Source organism: Bos javanicus, chromosome 15 (genome assembly GCF_032452875.1).
Source record: "Bos javanicus breed banteng chromosome 15, ARS-OSU_banteng_1.0, whole genome shotgun sequence".
Lineage (NCBI taxonomy): Eukaryota > Metazoa > Chordata > Mammalia > Artiodactyla > Bovidae > Bos > Bos javanicus.
Window position 1 is genome coordinate 59161646 of NC_083882.1, and position 14346 is coordinate 59175991.

Genomic DNA, 14346 nt, shown 5'->3' on the forward strand with positions numbered 1-14346 from the left:
ACACCCTATATGATATCAGCCCTTGAAATTTGATGAAACTAGTCTAATAGCCCCAGCAGATAGTCTATTTTTTTGCATATTAAATGTCTTTTAAAATATATACATTGTGTGAAGTGTGGAGTTTTTGTGTCAATTACATCAAACTTGATGATTGAATATTTCACATTTTTTATATGTTCTTCTGCTTAGTCAATGTTTATGAAGAGTGATTTTTTAAATCCACTATTATGGTTATATATTTATCCATCTGCTTTTAGTTCTATCAATTTTGCTTTATATTTTAAAATTTATTAGAGATATAAAGATTTGTCATTCACATGCCAGTTGGCAGATTTGACCATTTTATCATGATAAGATTATCTCTTTTTACTTCTAGTAATATTTCTGTCTACTGTATCTGATACTGTATTATCTTTCCTTTGTGTAATGTTTGCACAGCACTTTTTCCATCTTCTTATTTTTGACTTCTCTGTGTCCTAACAGTTGTCTTTTACAAGCAGCCTATCATTTGATTTTGAAAATCTTTTTATAATCAGAGTATTTAGTCCAGGATATTTATTATAATTACTGGTGTATTGGGGTTTGGATCTGTCTACCATCTTCCTGCTAGCTTTTTAATGTGTCAACTTGATCTTTTTTCCTTTTTCTCTTCTTTATTGCCACCATTTTTGTTATTTATTTTGTTATCTTGTTATCTATCTGGTCTCTCTATCTGCTCATTTGTTATACATTATTTTACAATACTTTTTAAGATTACCCTAGAGACCACAACATACATAATTGCTTTATGAACGTCTAATATAAATTAGTACTTTAGCCTCTTTCTGGACATTGGAATTTCAAGAATTTATAACATATAACTACATAGTGTCTTTTGTGCCACTATTGTATATTTTAACTTTACATAGTATATTTTGAGCCTATAGGAAATTATTTTTATAATAAGTAATATATAAGTAATATAATCAGATCAGATCAGATCATAAAATATAATAAAAATATAAGTAATCATTATTCATCTGGATTTACCCATACATTTACACATTTTACTGCTCTTTCTTCCATCATGATTTGCCTTCTTTGAGAACATATTCCTCCTACTTGAAGAAAGCCATTTTGTATGGGTCTCCTATTGGTGAGGCTTCCCTGGTGACTCAGAGGTTAAAGTGTCTGCCTGCAATGTGGGAGACCTGGGTATGATCCCTGGGTTGGGAATATCCCCTGGAGGAGGAAATGGCAACCCATTCCAGTATTCTTGCCTGGAGAATCCCATGGATGGAGGAGCCTGGTAGGCTATAGTCCATGGGGTCGCAAAGAGTCGGATACGACTGAGCAACTTCACTTCACTTCCTACTGGTGAATATCTCAAAATATCTTTGTATTTTCAATTTTGCAGGCAATTTGTCAGTTATTTTTGCCTTCTGGGTTTATTTTGGTTCTGACTGTTGCTCCTGTGAATCTAATGTGTTTTTTTTTTCCCCTTCTGGCTGCTCTTAATATTTACTTTCCTTTTGTCTTCACAAATTTTACTATTACAATCCCAGGATGTTTTATGTTTGTATCCTCTTTGAAGTTTATTGTTATTTTTGAATATATAGTCTTCAAATATTGAATCATTTTTTAAAGCTCTTGGCTACTATATATTTAAATATTACTTTTACTTGATTTTCTGTTTCCTCTCCTTTGAAATTCCAGTTAAACATATGTTAGATCTCCTTACCATGTTACATGTCTCTTATGCTTTGTTCTGTATTTTCAAATTATTTACTGTGCTTGAAGTCTTAATACTTTCTACTAAACTATCCTCCATGTCACTAATCCTTTCTTGAGCTATTTCTAAGCTGCTCTTAAACTTATCTATTGAATTTTTAATTTCAATTATTGTATTTTTCTGTTTTCCATTTTGATATAATTTTCATCTTGCTATTTTCTATAGAGTCATTTTCAGGCTAATATTACCTAATTTGTCCTCTGTGTCTCATGAACATGTCAGTCAATATTTTAAAGCCTATTCCAGTAATTCTATTCTGTATCCTGTTTATCTATTTCTGGTATCTATTGCTTAGGGTGGGTTTATCTAGTTATTTTTTATTCGATTCCATATGTTGTTTTTAAGAGGGCTTCCCGGGTGGCACTAGTGGTTAAAAAAAAAAAACAAAGCCTGCGAATGCAGGAGATGCAAGAAATGCAGGTTCGATCCCTGGGTCCAGAAGATCCCCTGGAGGAGGAAATGGCAATGCACTCCAGGTTGCTTTTAAGAAGTCTTGGAGTTATTTTGAAAGCCTGAAAGATAGTTTTCTCCAGATACCTACTATTGCTTCTATCAGGCATTTCATCTAAGAACATAACACCCTAGAGCAACATGAATTGAACTGATTGGAAATTGGATTTCTGTCTTTGTGTGATATATTTTTGGTCTACTCTTCCACTAGTTTTATAGCCCTTTTGTGTCCCAAGTGAAATTCTGGGACTATGATATGGTCACATCCATTAAATGGGTTCTAAATTCAGTCTTTGTCCCTCATCCTATGAGGATGCTCAGAGTTCTCAGTTTCTTAGTCTCTCATGTTCCACTTGCAAACAAAGGCTTTGATGGGGAAACCAGTCCAGTGTTGGGTTCACTTGTTTACACTTTCCTTTTCTCTCCTCAAATCTCAGCTATGTTCATAGTTCTCTGATCCCTTCAAACAACTACTTTTAATTAGCTTATTCAGCTTTTCTAGGGTTTTTTCATTGGGGTGATTGGTCTGATCAAGCTGAACTGCTGTAGACAGAAATATAAGTCATTGAATATATTGATTTTGATTATCCCCTGGAACATATGCTCTGTAGTCATTGGAATGTTATATTTTATTTGTATCACAAGTATCTAAATCAGTGCCTGACCTTTATTAGCTTCCCAGTAAGTATTCATTTATTATTTGTTCTTGAAGCTGAGTATTGGATAGTCTAATTTCTTTCCAGTGGTCATGTATGGATGTGAGAGTTGGACTGTGAAGAAAGCTGAGCGCCAAAGAAGTGATGCTTTTGAAATGTGGTGTTGGAGAAGACTCTTGAGAGTCCCTTGGACTGCAAGGAGATCCAACCAGTCCATCCTAAAGAAGATCAGTCCCTGGTGTTCATTGGAAGGACTGATGCTAAAGCTGAAACTCCAGTTCTTTGGCCACCTCATGCGGAGACTTGGCTCATTGGAAAAGACTGATGCTGGGAGGGATTGGGGGCAGGAGGAAAAGGGGACAACAGAAGATGAGATGGCTGGATGGCATCACCGACTCGATGGACGTGAGTTTGAGTGAACTGCGGGAGTTGGTGATGGACAGGGAGGCCTGGTGTGCTGCGATTCATGGGGTCGCAAAGAGTCAGACACAACTGAGCGACTGAACTGAACTGAACTGAACTGTGTCTGCAATTCACAGTAGCCTTCCAACTATCTGTTATATGTTAGCAAGCAGAAAAGTAACCCAGCCTCCTATACTGTTATTCCAAAACAGATGAATATTATTTACTGAATACATTTTGAAAGGGTTACATAAAGATAGAGATATAATTGTATTTCATCCCTTCTAAAATGTACTTTCTTTAAGTCAATATATGAGTTGTGAATGACCAAATCAATTTTTAGCAAGTATTTCCTGAAGGGAAAGACAATAGTCAGTAAAGATAATTCTGTCAAAAATTTTGAGCAGATTACATGAAACAAAAATAATGTCTTTTCATTCCATCTCTACAGTGTATAGAAATATTCTTTGAGCAAGAGTATCTTTTAATAGTACTTAAAAAATGATTGCAATTAATATCAAAATCAAAATATCTTGGACTCTTATATGGTATGGCAAGCATTAACATATCAGAAAGTGAATGGTTCTCAAATTATAACAGGAGCATGGTGAAATGGAAGAAGAAATACAGCCCAGTAGCAGTACATAAAAGAGACTGGAGAAGAATTCTTCATAGTCAGTATGGCCCTGGATTTGGTGTGTTTGGAGCAAATCCCTACCATTGCTGCCAGCTTTCAATTGGCAGCCCAGTGACCAAATCATGAAAAGAATCTCTAAGGGAAGAAAAGCAACCTGGAGCAGAAGGAGAGGTAACATTTCTTGAGGGCCTCCCTTTGCATAGGCCCCTTAGTGGGTGTTCTCATATACACTGATTAACATACAATTCACAAAAGCTTTGTAAGTTTGGAATTGCTCTGTTGTCTAAATGGGACAAATGAAGAGTCTGAGTTGTATAGCAATAAATGATTAAAAAGTTAATGATCTGATTCAGTCTGACTCCAGAACTTACTGTGATACTTCTACCATACCAGGCTGCTTCAACAGGGAGAACCTTAAAACACCAGGAGACGCATGGAACTAAAACTGAGGGATATTAATAACTTGTCCAATACCACAGGGTTAATAAGTTTCATAAGCCCATTACACAATAAGTATCAGAACTAAGATTTAAATGTTAAGTTTTATGATGCAGTTTCTCCTCTCTACTCTCTCACTGTTGTTTTAAGAAGAAATAAACCATCTCCACAATGATTTATATACACTTGTATATATGCCTTTCTATATTGTGTGCTCTTATTCATTTGTATGTTCCTATATCCAGTACCTGGTTCAATTCAATTTAGTTCAGTCACTCAGTCATGTCCGACTCTTTGCGACCCCATGAATTGCAGCACGCCAGGCCTCCCTGTCCATCACCAACTCCCGGAGGTCACTCAAACTCACGTCCATCGAGTCAGTGATGCCATCCAGCCATCTCATCCTCTGTCATCCCCTTTTCCTCCTGCCTCCGATCCCTCCCAGCATCATAATCCTTATTCAGCAAGTATTTGTTGAGTACTGAATCTGCTGTCCTATAGCTATGAAGAGATGGCAAACATTAAAAATAACTAAAGCATTTTAATAAAAAAAAAATCAGACAAACTAGGCAGATTTGTCTAGGGGCCATGTCATGCCATGTCTGGGCCATGACAAGGTTAAATTGGTGAATTTGAGATCTGAAATGGCACTAAATAGAAACTTGAGAGGTTACAGTGTGGGGTGAAGAACATGACTCTTGAGCCAGACTGGACTGTTTACACTCTAATTCCAACATTTACAAGCTGTATGCCTTGGGTCACTGGCTTCATTCTCTGCTCCTGTTTCTTCATCTGTAAAGTGTGTGTTATAATGCGCCTAGCTCATAGGGTTATCACAAGGATGAAATGATTTAATAAGTATAAAGCAGTTAGCCCAGGGTCTAGTACATGGAAAGCATCCCACAAATGTTTGCTCTTACCATTGCCCAAATAGGAACTATACTTTTATCCACTGGTTTAGCTCCCTCCAAATTCCTTGCTCGAGGGTTGCCTAATGAAGTGATTAAAGCAGCCAAGGGCCCTGCTCTTTGCGTACAGACCAATAAAATTTAATGACTGGAAAACAAGTAGCACACTGGGATTTCATGGGTTAATACCGATACTAACGTTAGAAGGGCTTGGATCTACTGTAATCAAACCATCATCACCACCACCACCACCCCCCCCAAAAAAAACAAGTTGTATTTTACTCTTATCTTATTATGGAAGTTATCACCTGGGTATGCCCCCCCAAATGCACACACAAAATGAATGATTAAAGTATATGATGAAGTGAACCCTGAAATGAACTTTAAGTATATGTGTGCTATTCTTGACATCTTCTTAAGAAATGTTTGTTTTCTTCCCTTCTTTGCATTGTTCTGCTTGTGAGTCTGCTCCATATGAACAGAGTTCTCTGCGTATTCCTCTGCTAGCTCACTGTACTCTCAGATTTCACCACAGGGCTTCTGATAATGGACTGATGATGTCCTAAGTATGCAGCATAGGTGACTTAACATTAAGTTGCCTTTGTTGCTGATCCCGACTTGATGCCTCAGTTTTAGTGACTGAGCCAGTTCTAATAAGTTATATTGCTAACTATTCTTTCAAGCCTGAATCTCTTTCCATATCCATGTCTAAGATCTCAGTCCCTTCACTGGTAAATGATTTGTTCTTTTAGGAAAAATCTAGATCCACTTTTATAATGTGTGGGGTAATCTATCCTTGGCTTCCCAGATAGCTCAGTGGTAAAGAATCTGCCTGATAACAGGAGATGCAAGTTGTCGGGAAGATCCCCTGGAGATGGAAATGACAACCCACTGCATTATTCTTGCCTGGGAAATCCCGTGGACAGAGAAGCCTGGCAGACTGTAGTCTGTGGGGTCACAAAAGAGTTGGGCACAACTTAGCTACTAAGCAACAACACAACAGATCTATCCTTAACTCCTATCATTAGCTATGCAATTAGAGGAATGATGAAGTTCCATGTTCAGTTCTAAATCAAATACAGAATGTGTAGTAGCTACTCTTAAATCACCAGCCTCAGTGTGTACTAGAGTCCTTTATAATCAGACAGACCAGAGTTGTAATCTAAGTACAGATGACTTGCCAGAGTCAAGATTGCCAATATTTATCATAGTCAAAGCCTCAAAAATGGCTTCCAGCAACCAGGGTATTATTGACACACTATTAGTGCCTTTATTTTCTTGGGGTTGGATTGTAGAATCATTCTCATGTAACATGTGCTTTGAGTTACAATTAACACTGAATTTACATCCTAGGGATCCTAAGGTAATGACAAATGATGACAATGATTTAAACAAATTCTGTGTTTGTAGTTATGGCTAAATATACTGGTTTCGCTCTGCTTTTGTGAATATTGTGATCCTCTCTGGCCAGTTCACATGTTTTTGTTACTTGTAATATAACACTTGTAAAATACATATGCAGAAATACTAAAACCCCAAAATTTGAATAGAAGAAGAGGGAGGAAGGGAAGGAAGAGCGAGGACCTGGGCAGGGGCCGGGGGGCAGGGGTGGGAGGCAGTGGAGGGAGAAAGGAAAGAAAAAAGTGAGCATGGAATTGTTTATCCAGGAAAATTAACCTCAATATTGTTGCGTATGTGAAATAATGCCCCAGGGTCTGCAGTTAAGATTAAGTTTTCAACAGTTGGTTGGTAAACTTTTAGATGATTTCTTCACTCAGAATAATCCAATTCTAGAAACATAATTGATTGAGCATCAGAAAACTCTGCCTTAAACACATGATTTCCTTTGTGGTGTTGCCTCATGGTGTATTATCTCCCCACATGATATTTTTATACTTGTATATGATTATGGTGAGAATTACATTTTTCTTACTTACTCTTTGTCAAGCCTAAAATTATCAGAATGTTAGTGCTAAACACTTATGTTTAAGGGCATCCAAGAACGCAAACATCTCCTATAAGATGTTATTAAAAAATATATATATATATTAGCTTTAAGTAGGCTAGGGCTATACTTTAGTCTACTTTGCCAACAAAAGTCCGTATAGTCAAAGCTATGGTTTTTCCAATAGTCGTGTTTAGATGTGAGAGTTGGACCATAAAGAAGGCTGAGCACTGAAAAATGGATGCTTTTGAACTGTGGTGTTGGAGAACTCTTGAGTCCCTTGGACTGCAAGGAGATCAAACCAGTCAATCCTAAAGGAAATCAATCCTGAATATTCATTGGAAGAACTGATCCTGAAGCTGAAGCTCCAATAGTTTGGCCACCTGATGCAAAGAACTGACTCATTTGAAAAGACCCCGATGCTGGGAAAGTTTGAAGGCAGGAGGAAAAGAAGAGGACAGAGGATAAGATGGTTGGATGGCATCACTGACTCAATGGACATGAGTTTGAGCAAGCTCTGGGACATGGTGAAGGACAGGGAAGCCTGATGTGCTGCAGTCCGTGGGGTTGCAGAGTCAGACATGACTGAGCGACCAAACAACAGGGCTCTAATGCCTAAGGAATTAAGACTTGCAGTAGTGATTTGTTTGAGGCTTTTGCTGCAGTGTAAAGAAGATGCCTGTAGTTCAGGATAATAACTTGATCCTAAAGGTTGTAGAAAATATGTAGGTTAGAAATTGTACTAGATCTACAATAATTAACAAAACAAAACCACACAGTACAATATGGAGGAAACAGACTTAGTAGTCACATACAACAGTTTTAGATAGTATAAGTCAACAGTGTGAAACAAATTCTAAAATCATTTTGATTTTGAGCTGTGTTAATATCATAACTAGAACAAAGAGGCAAGAATTTATTTCATGCTGATCATTATGGAGTTCAGATTGAGGCACATGGTCAACTGGGACACATTTAGAAAAGAGTAGCTATATGGTAAAAGACTTTTTGTATGGAAAATAGCAGAAGACACAAGGTGTGTGATGTGGAGAAATGAACACCTGAGGAGCGTGATAGCTGTGATGGTTATGATGTTTTCCATTGCAAGTAAAAGAAAAATCAAACTGGTTTTAAATAACAAAAGTAATTTATGGGCTAACTTGAAAGTTCAGAGACAAGTTGGATTTTAGGTGAGGTCAGTCTAACGGCCTGTTTAATCTTTCTCTCTGCTTTGTAGAGTTTTGGCCAAATTGGCTTCCACCCTTGTTATATCTTGAGTCAAGATATCTGCTGTCAGTGATCAGGGCTATGTGCTTTTTCATATCAAGTGAGAGTCTGAAAAAAAACATTTTTCTTCCCATAGCTCATTGGAAGAAAAGAATTTTCTTCCCTCAAATCCCTGGGAAATATTTCTTGTACCTTACTGGCCAGAGCTGTGACACATGCCAATCTTAGAACAAATTATAGGGGCCATACGGTCACGTGTGCCAATTAGCTTATTAGGAGAAAGAAACCAGTTGGAGATACACACACACACACACACACACACACACACACACACACATATGTCTCAAGGAATTGACTGGCATTATGGGGAAATGGTAGGGTAGGCCAACAGACTAGAAACTCTGATGGGAGATAATACTATAGTCTTGCGACTAAATTTCTTTTTCCTCTGGAAACCTCATATTTTGCTCTCAAGGATTTTCATCTGATTGGATGATGCGTACCTACATTACAGAAAGTAATATCCTTTATTCTGTCCATGGGATTTCCCAGGTAAGAATATTGGAGTGGGTTGCCATGCCCTCCTCCAGGGGATCTTTCAGACCCAGGGATTGAACCCACATCTGCTTCTCCTGCATTGCAGGCATATTCTTTACCACTGAGCCACCAAGGAAGCCCATTCTTTACTTAGATAGAACTGATTTTAATGGTAGCCATATCTAAAGAAACCTTCACAGCGATACATCAATCAGTATTTTATTAAATAATCAGGTACTTTTGCCAAGATAAGTTGACATGTAAACCAGCATCAATATGATCAGTCTCTCCCAAAATACACGGGACCTCAAAAAAAATTTTGAGTTCCTGTTGGAACAGAGAGTCTTCCCTAGTGGCTCAGATGGTAAGCATCTATCTGCCTGCAGTGCAGGAGACCCAGGTTCGATCCCTGGGTTGGGAAGATTCCTTGAAGAAGAGAATGGCAAACCACTCCGGGATTCTTGTCTGGAGAATTCCATGGACAGGAATCTGGAGGGCTACAGTCCATGTGGTTGCAAAGAGTTGAACATGATTGAGAGGTTCACACTTTCATTTTCTGTAACAGAGAGACTGGCAACTAAGAGGTAGCCAACAAATATCACTACAGTAGCTAACAATAGATGTGTAAGAGGCTGCCATGGTTTTTAATTGTTTTCCATGGGATGCTACCTGGGACAAAAGTTATAGTGAGGCAGGAGCCATCAACTTAACTAAAAAACAACTGACCAAAACAAAACAAAAAACAGTAGTGACTTTTTATTACTGGGGATGTTCCAACACAGGCTAAGTGACCGTGATGTAAGCCATCAAGTTTAAGCCAAGAATACACCCAGATGTATTCTTGACATCTGGGGCAAACTGGAAGAACTCTGAATAGCCTAACCGCAAGTTCTCTACCCCACTGTGCTTCCACTGAGAAGGCTCCTAACCAAACAACACTCCTTATCAAAGGGATCAGGCATAATACCTGCTTATCCCTGATTAGCAGGTTTCAGTTCCCTTCCAGCACATGGGATTATTCACACAAGCCAACACATTCATTTGTGGGCATGTGCCACCCCACTCTCTTGATACTATAAAATCTGCCTCCCAAAGCCTCTGTCAGTCCACTCTGTTTCAGAATGCAGCACCTGTGTAGCCTTGCATGGCATTTGGTGTCCTCCCCTGAGCTGTGAATGGATGTGATTAATAAGCTGTCGATCTCATCTGTCCACTGTTGAGTGCCGAGTGTTCGCTTGACCATTTTCATAATCTTAGAATGGAAATCCCTTCCTCACCAATGGGATGAATGAAAAATGATTAAAAGAGTCTCCTCCCTCCTCTGCCCCCCAGCAGTGATGGTGGAAAGGGAAAAGATTGAAACATCAGTTAAATAATTGGAATAAGTGATTTGTGAGTTGGCATCCAATACTAGTTCTGTTTTCGATGCTAGCATTAGCATTGCTTTTATATTTTCCAAATACAGACCTAGCAGTCTGTTTGTCTCTCTTCTCTAGTACCCATTGGGTTGTTTTGCAAATTATTTATACATCTCTTCCTGTCAACTCAAAGCTCAGAAAGCCATGCTTTATTAATCTTTGTTTACCTCAGAATAGCATAATGCCTGACACATAGCAGATACTCAATGAATATTTGGTGAGTGAATCTGAAAATCATTTTCTCCATTGAAATTTGAGAAAAAAATTGCCAATGAGCTGTGAAATTCTCCTTAAACAACATCACATATAAGTAAATCTAATAAATATGAATTCCCAACACTGTTGAACTCCACACTTACTCCACACACCTGTAGATGGAAGAATGAGGTCTTGGCAGTGTTGACCGTTTTTTTCCCCTTCTCTTTCCCCTTCCAAAATGTGTGCCAGTTGCCCTTGGGTTTCTAAAGAACCCTGAAGGCAGCATCTCACTTTGTGTAGGAAGGAGAATCAACATAGTTGTAAGGTGATCCCAGCTCCTTGCCTGTCTGTTGATTCTGAATGTTTCACTCACTTCAGAATCCCTGCTGAGAGCTAAAACATTATTTCTTCAAGAAGGCATTTTATTTTAGCCATAGTTTCATTCAAGTGTGCAGCTGCATAGCTCCTCTATCCTGAATTATGTGAAGAATATGAAGAAAGTTAAAATGGTTGTCTTGAAGATGTTTGACCTGTCTTTTTCTGTTTTATTACATACTATATTTAAATTTATTTACTAGGATAAATTTATTTTTTCCAGCTTTATTGAGATAGTAATTATACAGTGATACATAAACACCATATATAGTGACATTTAACACTTTACAAATTTAGAGTGTCCAGCACAATGATTTGATTTACATATATTATGAAATGATTTCCACATTGTTAACACCCATCATCTCATATAAATACAAGAGAAATACACATAAACACAACTTTCATAAATACTACACATAAATAGTATTTCATAAATACTACACATAAATAAGTATTAACTGTCATCATCATGTTGTCCATTACATCCCTAGTACTGATTTATCCATAAGTTTGTACCTTTTGACCACCTTCATTCAGTTCCCGTTTCTCACCCACCACCTCTGGAAACCACAAGTCTGCTCTCTTTGTTTTTTACGAGCGTAGTTCCCCTTCACTCCCTCCCTCCCTCCCTCTCTCAAGATTTCACATATAAATGAGATCATAGAGTGTTTGTCTTTCTCTGACTTTGCATAATGCTGCAATCCATCATGTCACAAATGGCAAGATTTTCTTTTTTATGACTGAATAATAATATATGTATACATATATATATATGTAGATATATAAATACATATGCATCTCAAGTTTTCTATCCATTCTCCCTTTGATGGACACTTAGGTTGTTTTAATGTCTTGACTATTGTAAATAATACTGTGATGAATATGAGGGTGTGCTGATACCAGTCCAACACAGTGTTTTTATTTCTTTTGGATATATTCCCAGAAATGGAATTGCTAGATAATATGGTAGTTCTATTTCTAATCTTTTGAGGAACTTCCATACTGTTTTCCATAGTCCCTGGACCAGTTTCCACTCCCACAAACACTGCACAAGGGTTTGTTCCTTTGATGGAATGGCATATGTTTCCCAGCCCATAGATTTAAGAACCTTTTTTTTTTTAAGAAAAAAATAAAAGGACTGGTCTGACAAGGGAATTTTTCTAATTCATGAACTTCTATACCTTCACACAGGTATAAATTGTGTTCATTAGCAGGAATAAAATTATGTTAACCCACCTCTGATGTTGAAACCAAAGATACCACTTTCCTTATCCAAAAGTCTTTATATAGTGCAAAGCATGTGACTGGCAGTTAGTAAATATATATTGGTTTAATAAGCTAATAATAGAGTGTGCACCCTTTCATTGATCCTGGGCCTTAAGAAAGACTTTAATATAACAGAAGTGTTTTTTTCCATCTCCTGGTCTTATTCCCAGTAAACAGATCCGAGCTATCCTAGGCCAGTTCAGCCAGGCAGAAGCCTTACTAATGAAAGCTGGAGTACAGCCAGGGACTTTGGATGGAGTTCTTTTGGATCTTGGGTGTTCCTCCATGCAACTTGATACCCCTGAAAGAGGTTTTTCCCTTCGGAAGGATGGCCCGTTGGACATGAGAATGGATGGTGACAGGTGAGTATTGATAAAGCATTTTTCTCCTCACGGCAAAAAATCAATTTCTCAAAAAACATTCTGAATTTAATTTCCTTTTAAGACTGTAGAATTCCCATTACACGCCCACACCTAACACCATCCATACATAATAAATCAGTTTTGTTTGCTACTCATTATAGACTTTAGTCTTTCACTAGATTTGGGATTCTAAAAGAAAAATCATTGCTGTCTTTACACAAAATAGTGAAGAGGATAACTTTTGTATTGATTTTCTTTTTTACAGATACAATATGATCTTTTAGGCTTCTAATATTGATAAATCTGGTATAGAAACAATGGTTGCATTTTGGTGCAGACCCAACTATGCCTTTTGTGAAAAGTAAAAGGGACTTTACTTAATCCATATTCTTTTGAATACTGCATAAAGGCAAGATTCCAGAGGTCAGCGATTGTGTGTTTTGTCCTGTTTCTTGTATGGTCACAAAGATTCAACCTTCTCCAGAGAATCTAAAATTTATGGTACTGAATCAGACATAGTGCTGTGTGTAAGACAGCTTTTGATTTCTTCTTCATTCCTCACCACCTTGGAATTACATTTGTTTTCCATCATTTAAATAGGTAATATATACTAAATAACCACAAAGAGGGTCACATTCTAGGAAAGTATAGGATAACTTCTTTTAAATCTAAATAATTATAAAAGCTTAGATTAGCACTTGTCTCTCTGCCCAACTCTGGCCCAGGAACTGAATAGCCTGCATCTACAAAACAAGGCTTAAACTTTTTTTTTTTTTTTCTCGTTTTATGCAAACCCACCACCAAATTATGTGTCATGGTCCATATATTTGGGAAGCTTACTTTCTAAAAAGAACATTAGACTTTCTCATATCTAAATTTGTAAACTATTGAATTACTAATCTGCAGTCCTAGACCTGCACAAACATTTGTACTGAAACATAGATTTTTCAACATTTCTTCCAGTCTGTCAGAAGAACCTATATATGAGAAGTTTAATGTCCAATTTAAGTCAACAATGTAATATTGAGTTGACCTTGACTTTTCCCCCCACAGACTTCTTCATCTCCTGGAAATTATTCACACGTAGACTGTTGCCCATGTTTTGCTATGACCTGCTAACTTAGAGTGTGACCCATACTTGTTGGAACCTTTTTGTTCTGCACCTTATACCTTCTTTTGCACAAATTGGCGTTCATGGAATGAAGAATGTGATCATAAAAGAAAATAATAAAAATCCTTTAAAGGCCGGTGACTAATAGTAAAGGTCAACTATCTTCTCATGTTTGGAGATTGAGTTTGTTGGGCAGAGGTAATAAAATGTCAAGCAAATTTCTGCTGTTCTTGTGTCTTGCTAAGAATGCCTTGTAAAATACAATGAACAACGCTTTGAGTTAGTAGTAGTAAATCTCCATATTGTTAATGTAAAATCATCATCCAACTATAGTCTGTGAATCGAGAGTTTCTGAGGTTCTCCCCTAAGAACATGAAAATAAGCCCTTGAGAATTAAACTCTAAGTCAATATGTAATAGATAAGAATAGTATTGAGCAAATATATATTGAAAAGCAGGATGGCTTCCAGGTAGATAGCATAGACTAATAAGATATGTTAACAGATCTGAAGGAATTACATAGCATTCAGAAAGGAGAAATTGGTTCACATGACTTCATAGAAAAAGGAAAGTTAGAGATGAAAATATGTTTAATGCTAATCTAAGTGGTATTATGGGAAGAGGAAGTCCAAGCCAATAAATC

The 14346-nt window shown here is 37.3% G+C and overlaps 1 protein-coding gene across 11 annotated transcripts in view; it reads left to right on the top strand.

Moving 5' to 3' along the window:
* Window positions 1-14346, top strand: part of METTL15 (methyltransferase 15, mitochondrial 12S rRNA N4-cytidine) — a 367997-nt gene that overhangs the window by 159430 nt on the left and 194221 nt on the right. For 10 of the 11 annotated variants that reach the window (XM_061380989.1, XM_061380990.1, XM_061380991.1 and 7 more), the window contains exon 4: window positions 12402-12593. The exons of the other annotated variant lie outside the window; for it this stretch is intronic. In XM_061380989.1, coding sequence (XP_061236973.1) covers window positions 12402-12593 — 192 coding nt within the window. The remainder of the gene's footprint in view (window positions 1-12401; window positions 12594-14346) is intronic. 11 annotated transcript variants of the gene reach the window in all.